This window comes from Aphelocoma coerulescens, chromosome 6 (assembly GCF_041296385.1).
Source record: "Aphelocoma coerulescens isolate FSJ_1873_10779 chromosome 6, UR_Acoe_1.0, whole genome shotgun sequence".
NCBI classification, from domain to species: Eukaryota; Metazoa; Chordata; class Aves; order Passeriformes; family Corvidae; genus Aphelocoma; species Aphelocoma coerulescens.
In genome coordinates this window covers 25,544,023-25,571,714 of record NC_091020.1, presented here as the reverse complement: position 1 = coordinate 25,571,714, position 27,692 = coordinate 25,544,023, and the positions used below count along the sequence as shown (strand labels likewise).

At 41.5% G+C, this 27,692-nt stretch overlaps 1 protein-coding gene across 7 annotated transcripts in view; it reads right to left on the bottom strand.

The window, feature by feature from the left end:
• Positions 1 to 27,692, bottom strand: part of SORCS3 (sortilin related VPS10 domain containing receptor 3) — a 241,436-nt gene that overhangs the window by 105,472 nt on the left and 108,272 nt on the right. For 6 of the 7 annotated variants that reach the window (XM_069019975.1, XM_069019977.1, XM_069019980.1 and 3 more), the window contains one exon: positions 17,421 to 17,579. In XM_069019975.1, coding sequence (XP_068876076.1) covers positions 17,421 to 17,579 — 159 coding nt within the window. Of the gene's footprint in view, positions 1 to 17,228; positions 17,299 to 17,420; positions 17,580 to 27,692 lie in introns of those variants that run through there. The other variant, XM_069019981.1, reaches the window with a different exon arrangement.

The window sequence follows — 27,692 nt, the reverse complement described above, 5'->3', positions numbered from 1 at the left end:
CTGGGAGGCAGGACATGTTACTTGCAGCACTGTTGGTACAGGACTCAGGTCTAATTTAATTCAGTGGTGTGGCTGAAACCAGGTCAGGAGCAACCCTTGCCTTGGAAGTGGCTTTATTACCACAGTAGAAAAGGCTGCATTCAAAGAAAGATTTGGGACCTTCCTCTCTTTCTTCTGCTCCACCATTCCCCCCAGTCTGGGCCTTAGTGAGACAGCTCTGGAGTGTCAGCAGTTACCATTAGGGACAAAAAGGCTAATATCACCTTCAAGCTGATAACCAACTCAAGAACTATCTGTGCTTGTTCTTTGCAACTCCTCCAAGGGAAATACCTATCCTTGCCCCGTTGCAAGGTGAGGCTCCAGTGGTACCAAGATCTGAAGCTTGGAAGTGCTCCTGGATCCTTAAATAATGGAAAAAGTCCTTTTCTTCCTTATCACAAGCTGCCTGGAAACTACAATTCAGGTAAGGCACCCTAGACAGCTCCACGCTAAAGTAGCTAAAAATAAATCCTGCTTCTCAAGCCAAAAGATTTGTGTAACAGCTGGTGGGGCTGAGCTTAGGAGAAAGAAGTCTACCAGCACCAAATTTATGGCCTTTGTTTACACAGAGTAGTAAAAACTAGTAATTGTAATGAAAACAAATGGACCGGTTTATCTCTTTACTTTGATTTCCTTTCCAGGTGATTAAAAGCTGCATCAAGAGACCTCATTGCAGCCCAAGGTTCTTCTCTAGCATTGTACAGCCAGATTGTCTTAGGCATGGAAAGAGAACACGCCCCGACTGATGCATGTCTGAGACTCACCAGAGCTGCTCAGTCCCCACAGATGTTGTGTAATAGATGGGACACTAGAAACAGGCTATTTTGAAAACTGGTCAAGAGAGAAATTAAATACTAAATAAATTTCCATCATCTGTCCCATACAGAGAGGAAAAAGAAAGTAAAGGTTTCAGAAGCTGGGAAGGTTTGTTTGGTTTTGTTTTTTTTTTTTTTTTTGCATTTTAAGAAAAATATTTCACATGCTTGTCAGTAAAGTTAGGTCTTCAGGCAAAAGAAATTCAGTCTCCATCCCACCACAGTAAGACACTGGTCAGGGATCTTCTGCACAAAGACCAAATGCTTTGAAAATGACTGACTCCATGTTATACTTGTATAGCTCATTTCAGACATGGTTTCTAATGAAGCCAGGCAGATTAAGACAATGCACTGGTGTCAGGTTTCACGGTTTCATAGTTAAAAAAATGCTTTCACTCAATGGATCCACTTTAAACCCGATGCTGAAAGCAAGACTTGCCTCTCTCTGCTTTGCCACTGCATCTCCAAGAAAAAGACAAAAGTGGATTAAACTGGTAAAAAAAAAGTCCATTCCAAAACCTTCACAATTCAGTTTCTCTTAAGCCTTATTGGTTAAGAACACTCAGCCAAAAATCTGGCACTTCTGCTCAGACCAGAGCATCTTTTGCTTTTCTACTCCATGACTGGTTTCTAGCAGAACAAGAAGTCCAGATACAGCTGCAACAGGAGCAGTGTCACAAATAAGCGTCACAAAGAGCTTAAGGTGTGTTTTAGCCCTGGGTGAAAAACAGGCTCTCTTTCTTTCTGCTTTTCCCCCACCTTCAGAAATGCTAGAGTGGTGCAGAAGCAAGATGAAAAATATTACTTCCATGATGTTTTTTCTTAAACTGAAAATCTGGAGAAAAAATATGTTCAATTTGGTCAATCAAAACATTTCAATCACTTCTAAAGAATTTAGCTTTAGCAACTTGCAAAAGGTACTATAAATAGCAATGCCATTTTGAGGGAAGGCTAACTTTTCTGATTGCTTATTTATTCCTTTCTCCATGATATTTTAACCATTTCAAAATCAGCTATAGAGTTTAGTGGAGGACTAAAGTAGAGAAAGGGAATGAGGAATCAATACTGGAACCATGAAAAGATCAGAATGGGATGGAGATGGCAGAGCTGCCTCCTGCTACCAGAGGCTACAAGGCACACCAGGAGTTATCTTTACCAGTATTTCTTCCACCGACATCCAGTAGGCTCAGCCAGAGGCAGAGAGGTTTCAGGTTGCTCCTGTTGTCCCCAGATGCTGCTTTGCTCCTTTTTCCCCTCTCTTTAACAGTCACAAAAGACTGAATTGGCTCTAATAGCTGTTGATTTTTCTGTCTTTAAGCCAGGCTGATCCCTTTGTCCACTTTTTTCAGCTTAAAAATCATTAGGCAGTGTTGGATCTGAGGTCTGTGCTAATTGGATCCACCAACCACGTGGATGAATCCAATGCTGCTGTGCAGGTCAGCCTGCACTGAGGAGCTCTGTGTCCTCCCAGCCTGAGGAAAATATTCTTTGTTACTGTGGGCTCCACACTGTAGCCCTTTAGAAGTCCCTCCTTATACTCCATCAATGGTTATACTCCAGAAGTTTAACAATAAGGGGAAATAAATGTGAACCACATGTCTAATGGGAAGATTTTTCATTCAAATGTGCTTTATTGTGTGATATATGCCTTTAATTACAGTGCAAGCATCTGGGTACATTCGTTGCTATTACAGACCAATCCTTCATGTTTATTGAGCATAAGACTACAACGGACAAAGCAGGAGAGGCTGAGACATTAGCCAAAGTGGGACATAAAGCTACAATCACATGCTTGGCTGTTCTTCTCCTTCTTCCTTTACAAACCCTGTGGCACTATCTGTAGGTTAACCTCTATATTATACAGACCAGGATTTAATGGCAGAGGGACTTTTTCAGATTAGTGGAAGAAATAGATTTCATACCCCCAAACCACTTTCCAAATTCAACTAAGATTTTTCTGATTCATTTCTTTATGTGGAAAAAAACATTTCTGAAAGTGTGTGGGCATTAATGAATAGGTTTTGAGACTGCATTTAGAACAGCATTTTATTCTGAGATGTAGTCATTGTTCATGTAAAAAATTTCACACAGCTTGAAAGAAATATTAGTCTGGTCTCAAGCAGTATATGTCATTTAGACAAAATTAAAGCAATGTATTCTGCCCCAGTTTAAATTGCACATTATTTAACACATGCACCTGCCATCCAATGCAGTTTTCCACTCATCAGCATCTTCACAGATAAGGGTGGTTACTCGAAACAGTTCCTCAGTTTTTGCAACCCATCACCTTCAGACACTGAGCAGACACGCCCCTGAACTCATCTCACACTGGTGAAAATGCTATTCTCACTTGGGGTCAGCCCTGACAGAAGGCACGTGTCCATTCCATTCAGTTCTCATCTCACCAGCTGAAGAGCAGCAAACCTCACAGGTCCTTAGGACCTGCACCCCACTTCTCAGTGTTGAATTTCTTCACAAAGTCAGAGCTGTCCCACAAACTGTCCCTACTCTTCTAGTCCATTCACCCCATGAGGGCACTGTGCCCCCTCAGCCTGAGGCCGTGGGTTCTGTCAGTGATTTATGATGCAGAGCAGCATTTATAGGCTACCACCACACAGGTTCTACCTCCATCTCTTTTGGTCATGGATATGAGCCCAATGCCATCCTGAAAGTCTTCTGCAAAACTATAGTAGATGAAGAGATACTGCTTAGGAATTGTACAGGTTTTGCACTGGGAGAAATCCCTCTCTGGACCACTCTGGTCCACACATACCACCTGTGCTCTATTACTGCCTGGGCAGATACTGGACTGAGCCAGCCCAGAGAAAGGCCCACCTTAGTTAATGGGAGTCTTATGTCCCCTAAAAGTGAACACAGAAGCCCAACTCTTACTGTGAAATAAATTCTGTGAGAAAAAACATTATAAAAACAAGGTAGAAAACTTCAATTTCTGATAGCATTGAAGATGTAGCTTCAGCAAATATTATCTCCTACCCAAACACCCCTGGCTCTTGTACACTGCATTCTTTTAGGCCATCTCCATTACCACGTACTTTTCATATCCTGTCCTATAATGAATCAAGAGGCTTCTGCAAGCTTAAACATATAATATAATATAATAAAGGAAGTTATATCCCTTTCAGCATCACTCTCTACTCAACAGCCAACTCTGGTCTCCACAAGGGGCTCTGCTGTCTTGAAGATATTCTCCAGTACTGCTCTTACTATAACACTTAAAATTCAGTGGAGTAGTTCATCTCTAGCTAGCCAAATTTATTTTTGACCAGATTCCCTGGCAATCCATGCCTTGGCAATAGGCAACAACTGAAGAGAAAAGCAGAGCCTGATTATACAGGCACCCATCTCCACACATACACAGCCAAGCCAGAGATCACATGCAGGAAGGGAAGAGTAAAAGGTCTCATGGAATATGAGAGATTCCTCCCTGCACCTCACAGAGATTCAGTTTATCCCAATCCAAATGGGAAAAGGAGACTGTTTACAGGAGGAACCCAAATGAACAGCATCATTGTAAATACCAGCTATCATCAGGAACAATTTAGCCTGACAGCTGGAGCAGAAACTGTCACTGCACTGAGGCATCACTGCCAGAAAAATCACCAAATGAGAAACTCACATGTTCCAGGGCTCCCTCCGGGCTGCTGGGCAGACACCATTTACACTGTCATCTTTGATTCATCCATCACCCAGTTCCTGCAATCAAACTGTGTACCTTTGGAATAAATGAATCTGCAATTGCAAATCATGCAAGAAAAAGGAAGCTCTTATCTAACCTCTCTCAGCAGCTCTCTAGGTTTGTAAATATTCTATGGTGTCTATATTTAATCTATTTATCCCGTTTATTGAAACTCTAGGTACCTTCAATCCACCTTATGAAGTAGGATGAAGAAAAAAGCCCCTACAAAGCCCCAGGAATAAACAAACTTGATTCAAGGCAACAACTGTAGACAACAACAACTCACCAAACTTGATATAATGTAACTTTAATTCCTGGAGTTAACCTAGCTTTGCAGTGATGGTACAGCGTAACTCATAATGGAAGGCTGCAAAGGAAAAATAGAGCAGCCTTCTCCATGCTGTCACTGGAGAAAAAGCACAACTCATCTAGCTAGGGAATAGCAGAGTCAATTTTGCAGCAGAACTTTCAGACTCGTGGCATTTGTGCCGCTGGGTATGTGTGCATAACTCCTGCGGACTTGCACGAAGATCTGAGAAAATCAACTGGCCTGAAGCAAGTGCTGTGTTAGAGGACAAAACTAGAGTCCTGTTTTGGCAGCAAAACTTTTGATGACATTATTGTTCCCTCACTATACGGCAGGAAAGTCCCCTTGGGTCCAGTACACTCTGCTAACATGTTATTTGTACGTGCTGCTATCTCTTGAACACTGCAAGCATAAAATGCTACAAAATCTATATTCAGACAGTTTATGATCACTGAGCCTGTGGCAGAAATGAGATGCCCAAGGTAGGAGGCTGTGGGAAGGATATAGTTTTCCTCCTTTTGCATGACAGAATCACAAGGATTTTCTATGAAGCTTTAAGCTTTGTTGTTTCTTTGATCAATTGTCCTCCTCTCAAAAATATCACCCTTCATTTCGGTGCCTCAGCTCCTCCTTTTATCATACCCACAATACTTTCAATGCACCAAAATTTTACTGCATCATGCCCTAACTTTCATTTTATAGCCACCCATAGTCCTATAAAAATCAATTGAACACAAAACTAAAGAATTTTATTACTGTGGAACAACTTCTTGTAACTGTCACAAAACTGCTGTGGGGTTTCTACTGCAAAAATTCAAACCTGCACACAGGTGTGTGCACACCCCAAACAACCACCAAACAGGTCACCAGTCTTCCCCACATAACCAATATGGACACCCAGCTGAAACATGCACCGAAACACAGCTAAAGATGTGCAGCATTTGCAACCATGAATAAAGATGTGTGTCTTAAAAGCATAAATGCCCTGCAGAAGAACAGTGCTGTAATCAGAACTTTACGAAAATCTTGGGAGTTCTCCTCCTTTTTTTTTTTTTTTCTAATGGAAAAATTTCTAATTCTATTAACTGTGAGGAAGCATTTGAAAAACATGGTTTTCAACATTTCCTCAGTCACAGAAGCATCAAGAGACATATAAGAGAGGACAACTGAAATTATTCAAACACCTCCCTGATTTTTTCTCTGCCAAACTCATTACTTTCAAAGGACCAATTCATTATTTCTAAACACTTGGGATTGTAGCTCCTGAGGTGCTAGACCAAAAATCCAGGAACTGGCCTTCTTTTTCACCACTGACACAATAAGCATGAAAAGCTGAAACATTCACTGGATTACCATTGAACATATGGGACATTTGAATCATCCATGCCTAGAGAGGGGACAGAGGAGTTACAGCTGTTCTCTCTGGCCATTTTATTCCCCAGAATAATTGATTACATGAAGTTTCTATCTGAAGGAAAAAAAAAAGGAGAAAAAAGAGAAGATTTTTTAAAAAGATGGGTGAATTTTGGTACGTCAATGTTGAACAATGGAAATAAGTAGTTGCCTTAACACAAGTAAGAGCTTGCACACAGGCTCTCTGCCCAGGGACTCTGCACCTCTCACCAGGCAGATTTTAGGGGAAAAAAAAACGTGTGCACTGGGAGGTATAAACTACATCTATCTTGTTTTATGTGAGAAATGAATACCGTACATGTTTTCAGGTCAGATCCTCCAGTGATGTTAATCAGCATTTCCCTGCTAAAATCAATGGACTCACTGAATATCAGCTGCTACATGTGTGACTGCACGCATCTTTTGTAAAGCACCTCAGGTATGCTATCAGATCAGAACATGGTCCATTTCCCCACTGAAAACAAGCACTGGAGACAGGGATGGTTTGTTGTGACTCAAAAAGGGAAGGCAAGAGTGACAGAGAGAAGCCTGTTTGCACAGGGCAATCTGAGAAAAAACATATAAGCTTCTAGTATTACACAAACCTGTTTCACACAATAGACACAAAGCAATTCAAAATTAAATGTATGAGCTTTTTAACAGACTGCTGTGCTACAACATAAAAGAAGGACCTTCTCTGCCTTGTGGCCCATTTACTACTACAGCACCTGCTGATGAGAAATTCTCACACAGGATCCCCACCCCTATCACACTGGAAGTTCTGCCAGGAAATATCAGCTCCTGCCTGCTGCTTTCTGGAGTTTCTCTTTCTTTGTCTCTCAGATATGCATCTCTCAACTGTGTAGAAAGACTTTGATTTCAGGAAGCTGAAACGCCCTTGCTTTAGGGGCAGAACAGAGAGCAAGGGACAGTCTGCTATTTCTGGGCCTGCCATTCCTACTCCCGACCCCAAGCTGCCAGTCCAGCACACAGAAACGCACCCCTCAGGAAGCACCCTCACAGACTCTCCCTGTTCTTGGTGGCTGTTGATGTAAAAAACAGGCATGTGCAGGTGCTTGCCTGGGGGGATGAGGGGGAAAGGACTGTACCTTCAGCCCTCAGCATCATTCGTCCAGCTGGCTGCCTCACTGAAAAGAGAAACAAAAGGTTGGGAACTCCTCCTTTGCTTCCACATCATGTTTGCTCTTTCCTCCAGGGTGAGGGTCATTAGAATCTGTAGGCACGACAACAGGAACTAGGAAACTTAATGCTTTTTGCTGTTTTGATCATATTGGAATCATATCCCATGTAATCCATTTTGCATGCATCCAAGACAGCAGGGTTGGTTTCAAGTCCCCTAATCTCAGGTAGTATAGCAAATAGTTACATCTCAGCAAAGGAAATTACTTCCTAGACACTCAGCGGAGGCCTAGTCAATACAAGTGAGTCCAAGGTACAATTTACCTCACCCTAAAAGGGTCACCTCCATTTGCTTCCAGAAATCAATCAACACTGTTCAGTAGATCACCACCAACTACGATGTGAAGCCTCGACACCCAATGTAGGCGCACATTGCAACATTTTAGATCTCTACAGTCAAGCAAAATAAATCATGGCCCTGGTGTTCTTATTCTTCAGCCTTCTTCACTCTTTCATTTTTATTCCCATCTGCTATATTTATAACCACTCTTCACCCCACTTAGGCTCCAGATAAAATCAATATACTGCCATGATTTAGCATGGCCCAGGAATAAACCACAGGATCCTTGCTCTGTTACACAATAAAATAGGTTGCTCCAGCAGAAGAGCACATCTAGGCATCAAGTGTGTCTCGCTCCATTTATCTCTATATTTCCGTTTTCAAAGTAAAACTTGCTCATGAAGTATCTATAACATAAATAACAAGCAATAGGAAAGTCTGTTCTGGCTAAATCAAGTTTCACAAGCCGTTACTTTCTCTTTGCTACCACAAATCATCACAAGCCCAAAGTTCAGTATTTTGCCAGGACAAAATTCATTGGGCATTTCTGAAGTAGAGCCAGGGTTGCATAATTTAATTTCCCATCTCCTATTAAAACTGCCAGGCCTACCATAATCAGAATGATAAATGTAGAGTCATACGTCTTCTTTCCGACAGTAATGCCCATCAATACTTCAAATGCAAACAATTGTGACATCTGACTTTATAAAAATTACCTGGTGCACCAACACCACTTAATTAAATCATTTTAAAACTGCTTTTGTTATGTTTAATGAATGATATATTATACTGCAATGAAACATGCAGCAATACAAATACTTCACAATGCCAACAATTAAGGCTCACTTCACTTACGGCAATTGACAACACAAGTGCTCCTCACTTCATTCAGCTTGTGCATTCCAAATGAACTGGTTAGCAAAAAAGGGTGCTTCTTTGCTAATGAGTTTTGTAATCAAGGCATCTATTTTAATTTCAAATTGGCTAGATTGGGGGAAATTGCTGAACTAAATGACTGGTTCTAATTAGGATTATAAAAATATTCATCATGCTGTAGAATTAGCGCAAGGTCTTGATTTACTGACATTTGCATATAGCTTTAGTTTAAGAGTGGAAAAAACCTCCTGATAAATTGTCTTCCTTTTAATGAATTGAACAAACACTATATCTGTTTGAGTCGTCCTTTCATTTAAAGGCACTGATACATATTCATGATTTGTAAATGAAGTTAAGTGATTTCAATTCTTCAGTTCATTATCATATTGAAGAAGAGACTTCTGTAAATTGCCTTTAAATATTCCCAATCTCAAGGGTTTGGTGTGGGGTTTGGTTCTTTTTGTTTGGTTTGTGTTTTTTCTAACTTCACTAACATTTCAGTTTATCTGTTTGATGGAGCCCTGCCTGCCTGGGAGAGCTGCTGGCAGGTGGCTTGTCCAGCAACAGACACATGATATGTTTGTAGAACCTGAAGTTCTCAGAAGAGTATTCAAAAGGCAAAGAGATGAAAGGCTTATTTGTGGTTAAGTCATGGGAACAGGACTCTATCTGCATTCAGTTTCTGACTTTGTTATAGTCCTCAGTGGTAGTTAGGCAGTGAAACACTTTAATGACCTGTGCCTGAATACACTAGAGATACTCAGGGGACAACGCTTTGTCTGTCAGCCTCACGTTTAATTGCAAGCACTCTCAGGCAGGGATTGCTGCTTAACATGAATGTGCAATACAATGGACCAGTCAGTATGGTAGGGATTTCTATGAACAGTTACTATAATATGGCTCATATTAAACATGAAACACTATGTGTTCCTTTACAGCTGGACAACATACTCACTTTATTTCCTTCCTCACTATGGTAGGCCTGTAGGAGAAATTGTTATTATAGCAGCTTCCTCAATCTCTTTTCCATTTTGGGTGAAGAAAAGAATGCAGTAGGTGTGCCTCCAGCTTCGCTCTGTGGGGTGCTCAGATGTCAAGTGATTGGTGCAAGATAAATCTGAAAGCTGAGCACTGTATCCATAGGACTGGAACCACAGTCACTGTGCTCTTCAGGTATCAATGAACCATGATGAGAAATTAGCCCTGGTGTCTTCTCTCACACCATACAATGAAATGGTGATTCTACCATGAGGATCCATGCAGGAGCAGAAGGAGCTTATTTTCCCTGTTAGAAATAATCTTGCTAAGAAAAGCTGAGTTTTACTCAAAAGGTGCAGTCTCGAGCTGTTGTTGATAAAAGGAGTAGTTACTCACACTTCTGACGACGACAATTAAATTCCAGGACTAGGAATGCTGCTGAGGAGCAGGTAACAGCTCTGGGTGCCTGCTAATTTATATCAAAATGAGATGTGAGGCAGCCACCAACCTGCCTCTCCTCATCAGCCCCATACCTCAGTTCCTGAGGAAAGAAAACCTACAGGCCTGGGCCAGAGTCACATCTCACTTCAGACATGCAGCAACTCTCACTGCTTCATTTCAGCACATCTGCAGTAGCGGCTGCTATCCTGGAATCGCATTTCCAACATTAGGAGTTCCAACTCAAAGTGCAATATCCTCAACTGAACACAACCCTGAAGGCCCCATGTGCCTAAATTTCCTTATGGAGCACAAAAAACTGAGACCAAAGAGCACTTACTGGAGGCACTCAAGACAGGACTGGACTGGGTGCTAGATAATCACATCTAGGCTCCCTCTCCCATGAAAGGTTGGGCCGGATGATCTTTTGAGATTACCTCCAACTTGGATTATTCCATGTGTCTGTGAAAATAGCTGATCACAAAGAATCCCAAATATGAATGACTGGTTGGAATAAGGTGCCTGTATTTCTAGAAGCAACTCCCCCTGGATTTCTCTGGCAGCACACTGCCCAACTGGACATTGTGGAAAAAAAACAAAAAACAAAAAAATAAACAACCAAACAACCCCACTCTTAGTTGCCTTACTGCCCCTATGTCATACTGGGAGACTGGGCCTAAATTCCAGGGGAGAATTTTACCCAGAGCAGAGACATTGCTCTGCTTCTGTGTCTAAAACATTATAAAAAACCCAAAAAAACAAACAACCCAAACTTTCCCATGTAGTCCCAGTGTTAGCTGTGATTTGTTTTTTTATAAATTCAGCAGTGTCTAGTCAAGATAGTCAAGGCAGTGACATGCACTGCATTCAATTTTCAGATGATAACTTGCCACATCTCCCACACCAAAGGGATCTCCCCAGTCAGACCTGATACTGTCTGCCAGGTGCAACTTGGTGATACAGCAGAATGTTATCTTGCACCTCTTATTTATCACCTTATTCAAAGAGAAAATGAGACACCCACTTTCTTTTGTTCACTTTCTGCTGAAGATTAAGCCCTATGGAGAGAGAAGCCACTGATTGCCAAACTTCTTGTTTATCTAATGTTCTCAAATTTGTAATGGTGTAGCTGGGGAATTTAAATTGGTATGTTATTGAATTATTCTGTCTCTTACCTATTCCCAGCAGGTTCCAAGTTGCAGTTTGGTCTGTAAGAAGAGGTGGAATTGTATCACCTTGCATACTTGGGGTTTTTTTCTCTTAACAATGATGATTTGAAATATTTTAAATATCTCTCTCCCTATTCAGTAATCTTTTCTCTTTTAAACAAATTATCTTTTTAAAATTATCTTTTAAAAAAATATTCATGCAGGAGAGTTGTGCATGTTGCTCTGAAAGTTTCAATGTCACTCTGAGAGAAATTCCATGGAGTTGGAAACGCCCTTCCATTTCTACCTCCAGACTGATCCATTCCCCAGAGAGGTATCGCAGTGTGGGAAGTTTTGCCTATTGAGAATTAGTTGGTTCCTTGGATAAATGAGACAAATAATCAGACATTTGACATGTTAGCATCAGAAATGTAAGATCAACTCGAGATATTCCTCCCCAGTCACTGTGAATGGCAGCAATGAAATCTGTACCTTAAGCTTGTGCTGGGAGACTTGAAGCTTTCACAGCACTCCATAGAGAAGTTCTCCAGGCTTTCCAACAGACAATATTGCACCTTTTTCATATATTCCCCTTCCCACCATATTTTGATACAAGGATTGTTTAAAATGGCTTCCTATGTATTTTCTGCAAATGCAAAGTTACCCATGAAAACTGGAGGTTGAAGGCCCATTTTCCCTCTGTACTGGGTCATATAACCAAGTGTCAGTATGGACACTCCCAGTGAGACCCAGTCTGACCTGCAGCAAATTGTCTGTAACATTTACATATTGTCCACCTTCTGCCAAAGGCCACTTAGGGGGCCATTAACAGAACCAACACGTGCACACATCAGATTGCACTATTTTATCAATAAAGTAGACACACACACACAAAGCTACTGGGAAGAGATCCAAGATTTTCAACTCACAAGATGCATTTAATCTCCCAGGACCTGATAGTTATACAATGTCACATAGCTGCTTTGGAGGGAATAGTAAACCCACCCATGTTTGCTTAAAGCCCCGTAAAAACTCCTCCTGCCTGTGCTTTATACACTGTGAGAAGATATCAGGGTCTATGAACTTGCTACGTGTTCATGCCCACACACAGAGATTTCTTGGCTCAGCCATGCTGCATTTATGTCATCATACAGGAGAGTTAGCAAGGCAGAGGAGGGTCCTAATTGGCTATAAAAATTAAGAGCAGGAACGATATGCTGAGTTGACTCATAGCAAAAAAGTATCCTCACTAACTCCTTGGATACTACAAAGAGAAAACAAATGGTGGTAACTGTGATTTGTCCTTAAATCAACAAAGTAACTAGCAGCCACACAGCCATCTATCTTTCAGAAAGCCTGCTGAGCTCCCTCTCACTGAATCTTCTGCTGGGAATTGCCCTAGGCAGGAAAAAGCAGGACAATATCTATGTGGCAGTGGTAATAAAAAGATTTGGTGACTGGTTTTGTATACAGCTATTTCAGTTGATGGAAGTGGTAACATCACAAAGTCTTTGGCTTTCTCAGAATGAAGCCATATTTCAAGAAGTTCTGTTGAGAAGAGATGGGCTCCTCCTCTTAAAGAAGAAGGTGTTAGAATATGGAATAGGCATTCTAAAACACCAACTTGGAAGGGACAATGATTCTGTTAAGAGGACATTCAAAATGTGGGTTTTTTTGTTTAGTTGGTTGGTTGTTTCTTTAATCAGCTAGATAAATACCTTAATATTGTTGTCACATGTGCAGGAGTTAGCTAAAAAGAAGGAGGGATGTTTAGGATGAAACAGTCATTAAAAACAGGCTTGAATCACAGCCATGGAACTGTAGGTCAGAAGACCTTAGAGGAAAACCTTTTAATGGGAAGATCCAAAACACTAACTATTTTCATTTCATACCAAAACTTTAATATTTTTTTATATTTTTAGAAACAAAAAAAATTAAAAATATTTTATCTAGGTGGTTACCAAATTCATTATTTGTAGGGACACAAAGTGTTGGTATTTCATTTTACTGTGTGGAACATACTACACAAAATGGATTTTCAGATTCATCATTCTCATTAATTTCTGAGTTGACCACAGCTTGTTTAAAATACCACATTATTATTACTTTAATTGAAAGAGAAAAATAAAACAAATATTAATCTGAGATATACCTTTTAACCTAAGATATGAAATTAATTTTTCCAACTTGTTTACTCATTCACAGATACATGAGGATGGATTAGATCTTCCCTTAATAGTTTCTGCTGCTGGGAGTCAAATTGTATGTACTTGATTCGTTTTCAGTTATTTGTATTTTTAAATCTGCCACTAAAGAGTCATTAAAATATAATTTAAGGCTCAAACACACTTCTAGAACTTAGAGGGGTGGAAGAATATGGTTTCCCGCTGTAGCAGCGGCTGCACTGCAGAGCATACAGCAAGTCACCCTCCTTGTCACAGTATCTGTAGGTGGATATTATCTCCAGGTCGCAGGCTAATGATAAACTTTATATTTTATTGCCTCTCATGCATCAAATCAGAAGTGTTTCAGAGCAGTTTTATCCCCAAAAAATGGACATATGAACTGAGAAAGCAAGGACTATTTGATCCAGCTCCACCTATTTTGTGCCAGGCAACTTCATGCTGCCTCACAGAAAAATGGGCACAAAAACAAAGGACAGAGGAGTAAGAGCAGAACTAGGCTGCAGTTGGACAATTAGGCCCTGACAGCATGGCATCCCTTTGGATAGCCTCCTCACAACTGCAGAGCACTACTGCAGCCTCTGTAGCCACTTATTTTAGAAGCTCTTGATATATCTTTTCTGGTGAGCAGCAGAGAGATCAAATGGTCATTGCCACTGGCAGGATCTCATAACCACATCTAGGAGAGAAGGCACAGCACAGTAGAGTGGGAAGGTGTGAGATCCAGATCTGGTTTCTAGAGAAAAAGAGAACAACCACAACAATCTTTTGAAGATGCAAAAGACATGATGAATACTCTTAAGTATATGGGACTTAAAGCCTAAAAGAGACTTGATTCTTGAATTGGCCTAACCTAAGAGAAGGAAAAGGCTGACCTCTGGTTCCCACTCAGCTGCGGAAGCACCCCTGCTTCCAGACATGCAGGAATGCATTACACTGGCCTCTCAGAAGACTTCATCTGGGGATTTCACATGGCACTGCTGTCAGGCTCTAACAGCACTGCCCATTATCTCAGTATCAGCTGTGACTGCAGTGAAGCTGCGTGATCCTGAGTCAGAATGGCAGCTCTTTCACGACTCTTAGTAACCCAAGATGGGGCTCAGCACAATCTATACCTCAGTTATGTTAAACAAACATTTCAACTGGGAAAAGCACTGCTCCATGGTTCCATTCTAGGACCCACATTGAACCAGCACTTCAAGCTATCCTTCTGACCAGTGAAGGAAAGCATCATGAGTGGCCTTGAATGCAAAGGCAGACATAAAGAAAAAGCCTGAACTTGGCATTGCAACATTTCCATTTGACCAACAAGCTGCAGACCACCTAATCCTTGCTCTTACTGTGTGAACAGTTTTATTCAGTTTCTGGGATAAAATGTATGCAGCTTCAGGGTGTTTCTAGCTCAGTTTATTTTTCTTATCTTTCTCCTGGGCAGAAGAGAGCAGCTGAGGTGTGCACACAGATGCATTAGTTTCCAGGAGTAGAAGCAAAAATGCCCAGGTCTGCTATTGCTGTACTGGATCAGGGGAGCCTAATTACTACCTCACAGTCAGTCACATGTGCCTGTCTTGTATTTTGATTTCTCCTTCCAGTGGCTAACATCAAAAAAAGATTACAAAGCTCTGCAAGTAGAAGTACAGCGCTTCAACCCAAGAGCAAATGCTCTGCACTCGCTGCAGATGGATCTCTTAGCAAATGCACACTCAGGATGTCTCATCTGGCTTCTCACATACATGACCACCTCATCAGATGCCTGTTTCTTCCAAGCTTGTCTGTATAAACACCAGGATCATGCAAAATCATTACCTCCAGTTTAATAGTGGCATCAAGCCATTTTGTGACATCAAATAAATAGATTGGTCTTTCCAGCCTACTTCAAAATCCCTGTTACACTGAACCTCTGACTGCAGAAAACTATTTGACATTTGACTAACTCCTTCATACAGTAAGGACTTGATACTATGAAAGGAATGTATTTACAATAGCTTTGTTCTTGCAAATGTCACTCAAGAATCATCCGTAGCACAGCAGCAAAACAGCTGGTGCCTGCCACAGCATTCTATTAACAAGTGGGAAGCAGAAATTATTTAATTATATTCTCAGTAACTAGTTTGGTAAAAACTTGCACCAGCCTTTCAAATGAGATTCTCAAATAGAGAGGCACAGCATTTTAGCTGTATTGTTCCTATAGCTGGGATGCAAGACTGACTAGTTCAGAAAGCTTCAACAATAACTGCAGGAATTGAAAATCCCACCCAGAACACACCCCCACACCTGAAAGGTTAACACACATGTTTGGTTTGTGTGGAAATGTTTTCATAGCAGGGAGGGGGCTAAAGGGGTGGCTTCCATGAAAAGCTGCAAGAAGCTGTCCAAGAGAGCAAACACCAGCCAGCTCTGAGATGGACCCACTGCTGGCCCAGGTCAAACCCATCAGTGACAGTGGTAGCACCTCTGGGATAACATCTTCAAGAAGTGAGGGAAAAAAACTGACTGACAACTTCAGCCAGAGAGAAGTGAGAATATGTGAGAGAAACAGTGCTGCAGACACCAAAGTCAGTGAAGAAGTGGAGGTGCTCCAGGCACTGGAGCAGAGATTCCCCTGCAACCCACAGTGAAGACCATGGTGAGGCAGGCCAACTCCTTGACCCATAGAGGGTCGGGACTGGCAGGACAGGTGAGCCCACAGGGGACCCACATTGGAACAGTCTGTTCCTGAAGTCTGCCTCCCATGGAAAACATCCACACTGGAGTAATTCATGAAGAACTGCATCCTGTGGAAAGGACTCACATTGGAAAAAATTGTGGACAGCTGTCTCCTGTGGGAGAGGCACCACATTGGAGCAGGGAAAGAGTGTGAGGAGTCCTCCCCTGAGGAGGAAGAAGAGGCAAAGACAATGTGTGATGAACTGAGATCAGCCCCCATGTCCTGCCCCCCCCTGCTGCTGGGATGAAGGACAGAGAGAAAATTGTGAGTGAAGTTGAGCCTGGGAAGAAGGGAGGGGTGGTAGAAAGGTGTGTTAAGATTTAGTTTTTATTTCTCATTACTCTACTCTGATTTGATAGAGTAGCATAGGATAGAGTACAGTAGAGTACTGATAAGCAATAAATTCAGTTAATTTCCCCAGCTGAGGGTGTTTTTCCCATGATGGTAATGGCTGAGTGATCTCTCCCTGCCCGTATCTTGACCCACAGGCCTTGCACTACATTTTCTGCCCCCTGTCCAGCTGAGGAGGGGAGTGACAGAGTGGCCCTGGCGGACGCCTGGCACCTAGCCACAATGAGGAAAACTTAGTGGTTATTCAGCATGGTTTTGCTTTCCAGAGTCTACGGATGAGAGAAACATAAGAGAGGAAAGATAAAAGCTTGGCAAGTGTTAAACTTCGTAGAATTTGTAACTTGCTCATCCTGTGTCTCAGCTTTGGGCTGTAGTGGAGACTGCTGCTCCAGAACTGAAGCACACATCTCCTTAGCCATGGCACTTTACTACCACATTGCACCTGCTCTACTCAGCACCCCTCAAGACAGATGAGTGCAATGCAACAGCAAACTTGCTATGGACAAAGTAACAGACTGGAGATGTCTCACTTACAGAAGGCACTGCAAAGTGGCTTAAAAGTGGCACAGAGGAGTTTGTCATCTGTTGCTGCTCCCTGATTTCCAGTCTGCAAGCAAACTGAGCACCCCTCAATGCTCACCAGCCAGCTGTTACAGACCGACTCAGCCTGAGTGCTCCATCCCCAGAGACAGCTAGAAATCTGCGCCTACGAATCAATAGATTTTTAGAACAGCTCCATATGTCATGTCAAATTTCTAATTCTTTTCATCTTTCATCATATCTCCACCACTGAGGTTTGTGCACCCATCATGCTCACTGTAACACTCAGCTCCTTTTAGCAAACTGGCTTTGGAGTCACTGCATGGCTTTTGAGCACATTTAAACCTGTAAAGTGAGAACAGCAAAGCACACGATAAATTCTTCATCATCCCTGAAAGGGAGCAGTTCTAGACAATATCCCCTTCAACTCCTGGCTCATAATCATTGAAACATTACATCAATTGCTCACCTTTTGATCCAGACTGTAGGCCAAGATCCACTCCTCCTGCTTGGGGTGGAAGAGCAAGCTCTGGATATAGAAGTTCAAACGGTACTTCTGGTAGGTAGCCCCTTCATCAGAGCTGATGAGGATGCTGCTCTCAATCTCTGGATCACTAAGAAGCATGATCTAAACAGAAAAATGGAGGGAAAAGAGTGTTAATGGAAAAGTGAAACTGAACATCATTTAAGAGTGAGGTCATGCAGCACTGACTCCTATTAGATGTACTCAGACCATCACTCAAGAGTGTAACAGCCCACAGAATTAGGGTGGGGTTTTAGCCTTTCAGTTCCATTTTATTTGGCAATTCATTTGCTGATTTATTTGGCGATTCCCATTTTTCATTTTATCTGGAAAAATTCAGAAAAGTCCAGTAAGAATGAAAAATTCTATGTATCAAAGTTGATTTTGGCTGGATATAGGAACATCAGGCAGCCACACCAGGCTTTCCTGGACCCTTTTCTCTCTACCTTTTCTGTCTACCTCTCACCCAATGTGGAATCCTCTCTCCAAAAATAAACAACAGAGCATCCCTGAGATTTAAGGCTCATTATCTGGCAGCTTGCAGTGCAATGAAAGAGATCATCACCTCTCTGGAAGCACAGAATGCCTTCCTGCATCAGCTGCTGGCATCTGGGTACAGTGCACGTGCACATGTGCAAACACTGACACGATCTCGTATATCACACTCCCAATGTGTACAGTAAGAGACCATCATTCAGTCAGTGAAAACATAATTTTCCTCAAGCACAGGAAAGTATATGACCTCAATTTGTACAGGGAGGAAAACACTTCTGAGCCTCTAATTTTAATTAGAAAATTATTACCGATATTTTAAAATGGGTTGATTCCGCACTATCAGATGGCAAACTCTACATAGACATTACCAAGAAAAATGTTGTGGAAACATTACCACCATCTTATTAACATCTGGAGAAAACGACTTCACATTAAAGCAAATACCAGTACCATAAAATAAAGGCAAACAGTGGGAAATAAATTAGAGCTGTTCTAAACACAGCAGGTTGTTGATACAGCAGCTGAATTAAATATAGAAACTGTCTTTCAGCACAAAAACAGATCTAGGAATGGCCTTTTTTAGCTCACTGCAGAATGATCAATTAGCTAAGATCCACCGCAGTTTTGTTTTTTGTCCACATTGACTTCTCTTATCCAGCTTCACAGAGCTCCAACTTCAAGACTACGACGGGGAAATACATTAATTTTGACAGCAAAAAGCAGTTACAAGGAATGGTAAAACCCTTGGTATGTTAGACCTTGATCAAGCAAAAAATTTCAATGCTTGTTTAATCTTAAGCACCTCATTAACTCCATGAAGTCACCAAGGGAAAGGGAGTATAACATAAATGGCTCCTGATCCTTTCCACTAAGAAATGAAAAGCTGAACTAGAGTGAACATTTTCCCAGGATGAAGCCATCTGTATGAATCCAGCTTGATGTCAAAGAGCCTTCAACATCCCTCACATGCACCACTCACCAGCCCCAAAATCAATCTCCAGCCACTCCCACAGGAAGCCACACCTCAAGTAATGAAGCAGTACACTTGAATTGTGCTGTGGTGCACAGTCTGGGGAACAAGAAACATTCCCATATCCAACTGACTCCCTGGGAACTAGTCTGAGGTCTCCAAGATCTCCACCTAGAAAAAAGCTTTGGTGTATTTCTTCTTTCTAATCAGATCAAAATATCAATTTCATTATGCTCCAAACAATAACAATTTCACAACTGTTTGAAGATATTTTTTTCTGTCACTTTTGACTTAGACTGCAAAGACATTTTATACCCCTGTTCACCTAAAGCATATTGCCTGTGCCAGAGAACTATAACAGAGTTCAGTAAAAATCACTTGCTTATATGGAATGGAAGAAGGATGTAAGCCTGCCCATTTAACAAGACAATCCAGAGAGATCTTATATTTAAAATAAAGGATATTTCAGGAATAAAGTATTTTCTACCTGATGTCATAGAAGATTACAAAGTTAATAATGCTGTATATTAAAAGGTCACTGCTGGAATTCTGTCCTCAAATAAGGAGTACAACACAGCTAACAGTGGCATGGACCTGAAGTGGCACACACACAAAACATCTCCTCTCCCCTTTCACACACAATCTGCAGCACTTCTGTGGATAGCTAAAGAAATGGTCATATGAGACAAGAAAGGCAGTATTTCCACCAGATGGTTCACAAATCTGGCCAATTTGTTCTTCTGGATGCATAACAGTCGTTGCAAGATCAGATAATAAATCCACCAAGCTAGGAAAGGTGGAAGAACCTAACAACAGTCATATCTAGAGGTGACATCACATAAATTGTGCCCCATGCCTTCACCCAGTTCCCATATCCATTCTCCATCCTTCAAATGGAGAAATGAACACATCCAACACCTCTGCTGTCATCCATCCTCCCAGGAAAGGCTGACCCTACACAGAGAAGGATAGAAAAACCAGGAGGCTCAATCAGAGTGAAAAACAAAAGCCCACCACAAGCCACACAGCTCGGACGGGCACACACGTTTGTTACATGGCATGCAGAAAAAGAAAAGTGAGAAACTCTGGGCTTTTCTTTTTTTATTGTTTCTATTTTTCTCATGGAAGCTATAGGGGGAGGGAACTTCTAGCAGGGGAAATAGCAGGACATTTGTCAAAGGCCTGAAACCACCACTTCTTATTATAGGACCAGGACGAAGGATCTACCCCAACAGTGATATAGATTAATCACTTTTCATTAAGAGACATAAACAAACTCCAGTCAGAATGAGCATTTCTGCCAGCATCCTGTGTTGCCATTTATAATTGCCATAAGGAATAGAAAAAGAGCACCAGAGAGTTGTCAAATGTAATTTATAGGGGTTTAAGATCTAATCATTTTCTATAATATTAAATTAAATGGTAGCCTTTATTTAAAAGGAAATTACATTTTGTCTTTCTACATTCTAGATCATTTATATATATACAGGCATGTATAAAACATTCTTTTCAGTTGCTTTTTCCTCTAGTTTAAGTGGAGAGGGGAAGGGGAAGCAGGACTGGCTACCGCCAAGGGTTAAGTCCTTGAAAACATACTTGAGGTGAGTTAGTTTATGCTACATACCTTTCACTGACCTTCAAAAGCCAGTTAACAATGAATGGCAAACACCAGACCAAAAAGAAATAGGCTGAAAATCAGACTGAACTTCAGATAGTTCCTTAGGAATGGATGCAGAGAGCTGTCTGGGACATGGTGCATCTCCTTTAAAGCAGGAGCTTTGGGGACAGTGATGACACACACGGAGTTCTGAATGAACTCCAGGTGGGCAGAACACCAGACAGCAGTGGGGAAGCACACAGAAAGAAGATGATATGGAGAGGCCCCCTTGCAAGAACATTAACTACAATATATGGACTGAGATCTTCAGTCCGTGAGCAGGGAACATATCCAGCTCTGAACACTTCAAGGGGATTTATCCCAGGGAATAAACAGCACAAGCTGCAGGCAGGAAGAACAAGGAGGGAAGATGTCATACCTATGCCTGCCATAATGTATTTGGTACACAAACCACAGCAGTATTAAAGAGTCACTCAGATTTGCTGGAGACTGTGAAGAACCCTTAAAGGAGCTCAAATGCAGAAGCAGGGAGGAAGGAAAGTGACACCGTATTACAGCACAAATCCACAAAAAAGTCATGCCCTCAGATGGGGCTAATGTAATAAAAACTAGGGTAGGATTTGTAACTAAGAACCTGAGCTCCTGCTAGCCAGCTCAAAATTCCAAGTATGTCACTGGGTTAATATAAACACCTTCCTTGGTATTGCTTTCACATGGGTTATGTGCAGGTGGATGAGTTAAGATGGTGACATACTCCTCTTCCTCTGCGCCAGGGTAGCCAGGCACAAAGACAGCTGTGATGTGGAATACTGAACTGTACAGCAATGAGCCAGCACACTGCTCACAGGCACAATGCTACAACACAGGCACACAATGCTACAACAGGCACAATGCTACAACATCCTCTACTGGCATGGAGATACAGGTAGCCTGAGCACAGAGATCACAACAGAGATCTGTTTTTTACATCGCTGAACTAGTTAACAAGCCACCCCTGGACAAAAAAAAAAAACAACAACAAACAACAACAACAACAAAAACACCAACCAAAACAACATGCCACATAAATGGCATTTAAATGGCATTTTTATTAATATTAGCTTTCAAGGAATCCTTTTATTTTCTCAACGAACATAGATTTTCACCGTAAATTACCAAAGCCCATCTCCCTAAATCAGCACAGACCAGTTTATAGGTGCAATAATCTGTAGCAATAGTACCACTGAGCTACATTAGCAAAGGAGCACCAGAGAGTCGTCAAATGAATAAAGAAGTTCAAATAAATGTCTTTGTTCTGAGAAACAGACAGCATTAAACCATTGTGTACTTCCTCCTGATTCTCCTCTTCACTTTAATGCACTTTTCATAAGCAGTCCTTCCCAGAGGTCCCAGTCACATTTACCTATGTAAAAGGCTATGCTAAAAAAACATAAACAATACCGTTTAAAAATAATAAACAAAAACAAAAAAAACACCTAAAAACCATGCAAGCCACCACAGCTACAAAAGAAACCCAGTTCCTTAGCAAAGTATTAGAATTTACTCTGTAGCACTGCATTATCCTCTCCTACAGCTGAAAAGGCAGTTTTGCCAAAAACACTGCTGCAAAGACAGAAAGTTGAGGTTTCATGTTTACAGGTTCATAGGGATTTTCATATTGAATGTGCTCAGCTTAAAAGTGAAAAGACTTTTTTGGGGGTTTTTATGGCCTCCCCCTAGCCCCTCAACTCAGAAACACTTTAGATCCTTCCTAAAGCCTGGCCACATCTACATCATCAATGAGAAAACAAAACAGATTTTGAAAAATTATTGTATTTTTCTTTCTTTTCCAATTTGATTTAAAACATTTAATGAGTTGTATGGTCCCATGTCTCCTTCCCACAAAGTTTCATAGTAGCTTCGAGTTTAAAAAGCCAAAGAGTTTCAACAATTTGTGCTGAAATGTCAATGCAAATGGAGGATTTTTGCTTTGGATTTTTGATGTCCCTTCCTCCTTTTGAAACTGAGAAATCAAAATCCAGTGACATTTAAAGGCTTAAAGATACAAAAATCATTTTCTTCCTTGAAAACATCAGTCCATCACCAGTTAAATATGAACAGTTTGGAACTCTTATGGGAAAGAGTACATTGAAGCATTTTAGATTACATGTCTGACCATCTGAAATTTCTCACTGGCAAAGACTTGGCCATTCATTCCCCTCCCATTCTTTCTCTCTCCAAGATCATTACTGCAATTACTTGCCCTTAAAGCTAAAGGATACCCTCAGAGGTCTGAACACAACCCAAATCTCTTAGAACACAGCTACACAGTGTATCTAAAGCCCTTCCCTGCCATTCCCATGGAGGAGAGGTGCAACTCATTGCAGAGAAAATCTCATCCTTTTTTTTCCTTCTTTCATCCCTACATGCCATTTCAACAAAAAAAACTTCAGTTTCATTAAACCAGCCCAATTTCCTCTGAGACAAAAGAAGTGCTGGTACCACAAGTAACTATCTACTTACCAGCAAAAGTAACACCCATATAAATCAGCTAAGCTAAAGGTGTCTTTGAATGATTTGCACTAGTTTAGAAAGCACACCCTAACTTTATACAAACTGCCACAGATGTTTGAGAATGGCTAAATACCTGCTCACTGCCTGGAGATATACTGACCTCTGCAATAACCAGGGGGCAGTGAAAGCAACCTCTGTTTCCTGGTCACCAAGCATATCAGTCCGACACGAAAAAATGGGACATGTCAGTGATAAAAATCTGCTCTAGAGAGAAATCCTGTGTATTTACTTACAAGAGAAGAAATTCACTCCATTATTTAGGGATCAGCAGCTGTGACAAGAGGGACATCTCCCCTCTGGGAAGCCAAACAAGACATTTCATGAAGCGGGCAACAGTTTTCATATAATTACTTACTTTATGTCCCAAAAGGAAAATGCGCATTGCAAACCCTTGTGCTACAGAGTAGCCCAGATCTGGGACTCCTTCTTCCTTCACATGGCTCAAAAACTTCCTTAATGTTAAGGATAACCTGTGGCCATCACTCAAGCAGTAAAGGGGCACTGAGCTTTCATGAGAGATAAATTGTCTGGACCTAACCTGTTTCAACTTCTTGTAACTTCACTTCTTATTGCCCGAAATTTAACATTAATGGCAGATTTAATTAATGAATATAGTGCCAGATCACCAACTCTCAGAACCATAGTGCTGTAATCTTAAAGGATGAAGTGCACTGCACTCACTTTATAAGGGTTTATGAAGCATGCGTTATAAAAGTACCTCAACCATAAGGCTTTTATACCTTGGCACTCACTTCAATACAATCCCATAAAACCCAAGCAATCTTTAAGTGTTAAAGGTGACTTTCACTACTGTATTTATTATTGGATAATGAAAAATGACTCAGGCACCCACAGAAACCGAGCAATGAAATAAGAGTTTCCTAAGACTTTGCCTTGGGTCTGTATTATATGTACCATGACCAAAGAACCAAATAGCTCTCTCAAGACATTTTAGACACTTCACACTAACCTCCCTCCAGAACTTCCTTCCCATCAGGAATTCTTTGTAATTACAAAACAACCTCCAGTCTGCAGAATCACATTGCTTGCCAGTGAACTTTTCAGATGTCAGCAGTTATTTCTGTAAGCATTCAACCCCTCTGAAAGACCTCCTCCGTAGACTCCTCCAGTTGTGCCAGAGACTGACAGCTCTCTAATCCACCAAATTGGCTTGAGAAGACAGCAACACCATGGGGAACCCATGTGTGGGTTCCCCATCTTTGCAGCACTGAGAGAGAACGATCAGAGGACAGATGATGCTGCTCAGGTGACATGCAGGTTCATTGTCTCTGTAGAATGTTTTGCCTTTTGTAGAGGGTACATGAAAGAAGAGAACCATTACTAGAAAGAAAGTAATAAACTTTAAAATGAAAACTTTTCTTTAACATAAAAAAGCAGGGTTTTTGAAACAAAAGTGGGCCTCAGTGGAGTACATCAAATGAGGACCAGCACTACCTTGCTTTCTCTGAGGAGATGCACATCAGCCCACCACACTTGTTTACAGACTGGTTAATATTTTGCTGTCTTCTATTGTCTCTCATATCCAATTTTACCCAGACTAAAATTACAACTAATTGTTCATATTTGTACAAAATTGCAAGAGGCTTTTGGCACTTCAGCCATACCTGCCATAAATTGCCACACCAAAACAAAACACTTCACAGAATTCCAAGCTCACACACTCCCTTCCCTATGGAGAGGGCACTCCATTTTAATCACCACCTCCAGCACCTGTGCAAGAGCACAGATGCACCATGCAAGAGGCCTCGAGGATCAGGAGCAAATTAAGGTTAAATTGCATAAAGCAAGAGCTCTTTAAGGAAAATCACTCTGCCATCCTCACTGGCAGGTGGGAAATGAAAATATATCATGGCTGTAAGACTTAGACAAAAATCAGGGCTGGGAAAAGAACACAGATACTCTAAGGCTGCCATCTGAACCTGCCCACTATGCCAAATCCCAGGCTGGATCCAATTTGCATGCAGACGAATGGAATAAGCCATCATAACAGACCCAACAAAGCAGAACATCTTATCTTTGTTTTGCTGCTGAGCAGGTCAGAACAACATGTCTCCCCTCTTTCTCTCCTCTTTTTGGCACTGGACACATGTACTTTTCACTTTTAATTACAAGGCACAGCAAGCATTTGCTTGTTAAATTCCAGGTGCCAGTGGGGATGGAAACCATCCAAAAAGCATGTGTTTGACCTGGCAAAGAATGACTGACTGGCAACAGCCACATGCTTGGTTGTAAAACCTTTTCATTGTCACAGCAAGGCAGCTTTTATCCAAGGTTACTCCAGCCCATTATATTCTTGTTACAGCTGCACATTCTCCAGCTCCCCACAGATCATCGGAGCAAAGGCCTCTGCCACAGTATTCCCACCTTCCTGAGGCCACTTCAGTGCTGTGCAGCTAATTTGCCAAAGGCTTTTCTGTGTCACAGCATGTTCATGCTGAGTTCTCCTCCACAAACTGCCAAATGGGTTACAAGCACCACCACTGGTTTTGTATATCCAGTTTGACCAGCACTTCTATGAATGGGCCTGGACCTGTAGTAGCAGCAACCTCAGCTGGTGACCTTAGGCACCAACCAGTGCTTCCACACAAATGCAAAGTCTCTGATTGATATTATTATATTGCTCTAGAGTCTGGTATTTCTGCATAGCTTAGCTCTGCATGATGCCTTTTTACTCTTCTCAACTCTACACAGGAAAGCCCTGGTTGTTAAAACATCTGACACATCTGTTTCGCGGTCACCAGCTTTGTTCTAGTGACAAGGAACAGCTCTGATCCCAAACTGTGTTCACAGAAAGAGAAAAGCAGCATTCACTGTTATAATTATATGTTATTTGAGTAAATGCATGGTTGTGCTAGTCTCCATAGAACTACAAAGTAATTTTCACCATTACGGTAACTTACCATGTAAGCAGAAATAGTTACAGAAAATAATGTTATCAGTAAGGAGAGGCTGTGTGCAGCACAGCTGCTGGAACTGAGAACACCATTTATATAAAAACACTCCTCTGATTATAGGTCTCACTTGGGAGAACACTTTACATGTGGGTATAAGTTTACTCACAGTAGTTGCCCCATTACAGAAAACAAAAAGATGTGCATGGATAGTTACTCATGGGGGTAAACTTTTGCAGCCTGTATTCCGCAGTCTATTTCATTTGAGGACACTAGAGTGTTTCATGACTCTATAGAAAAATAAAAATCGTATTATGTATCTCCCTTGAGGCCATTAAATCTGAATACAATTTTAAATGCATCATTGATTCTCCTTTGCTTACCTACTTTATTTTTCTGCTTTTTTAGTCAGATTGCAGAATGAACATAGACAACAGTCAGCTTTATCACTTCCAGATAGTTCATGTCCAGATGCTTATGATCCATCTCAATTTACTTACCTGGCATCTATTACTCATGTCCCTTACTGTTCCTAATGTACTTCTCTTCCTAACATCCCCCCACTGGAGGAAGTTAAGATGATAGGAGAAAGTCTACCCATTTTCTGGATGCAAGGCTGAGGCCCCCAAAAATTAAAGGTTAAAGTTACCAAACATGATGGCAGTGCAGTGCTCGGCATGGTAGCAGTCAGCTGTAAGCTATCCACTGAGGCTGCAAGCTCTGCATGCTAACCTGGGTGCCAGAGATGCAGGTGCCAGATATGGGAAGGTTCTGGACCTAGGAACAGGATTCACAACTAGCAGCCCACTGGCTTTGACATTTTCCCTTACATTCAATAATTAGCTCCTAATGAAACAGTCCTTGCAGGTTTATGGTGGTAGTCATGTCTGCAATTACACACTGAGCAGGTGAGTGACTGCCCCAGTGACTGAACCACAGCTGCTACATCCTATTCCAACAGGGTCACTGACACTTCACAGCCTGGGGAAAATGGTGTACTTTCCATATCCCTTCACACACACACATGAGCTCCCGTCACTGTGGTGTCCTAAGAACCAGTGTACAAGGAAACAGAATTGGAAGAGAGGATAAGGGTTTTATCTCCAACACAACCCTGACACTTTGGTTTAGGAATCAATTGGCAAAAGCCAGAAAATTGCCAAGCTTACTCCATCATTCCACCCATGTCCAGGTCCTAGGCACTGCATTCCTTGTGCCCATTCCATTGCCTCTCACATCTCTGAGCACAGCTGCTTCAGGAGTTTAGTTGCTTTCTTGCAGGCATTTTTAAGGATCACGGGAAGGTTCCAAGGGAGACAAAATACGTCAGATGAGCATTTTTTTGTCAGTAACAGAGAATTAAAATATCATAGGGCCCACTGTAAAAGGCAGAACCAATCTCTCCTCAGAGACAGGACTGGTCTACGTGTAGATTCCCTAGATTTCTACGAAAACTACAGCTTGAGTTTTCCCTAACTGCATCTGTGCACCACTTAGAAATCCCCTGTCATTACTTTTGGAGTCCAGCAACATCTATCTGTATACAATGAAAAAAGTCATCTTAGAACCAAGAGGGTGAAGGGCAATGAACTCCCACTAGTGTAAAAAGAAGCCTCAAACACTCTATGACATACTGAAATACCTCTCAAAGATCCAGCTCAGCCAAGCTC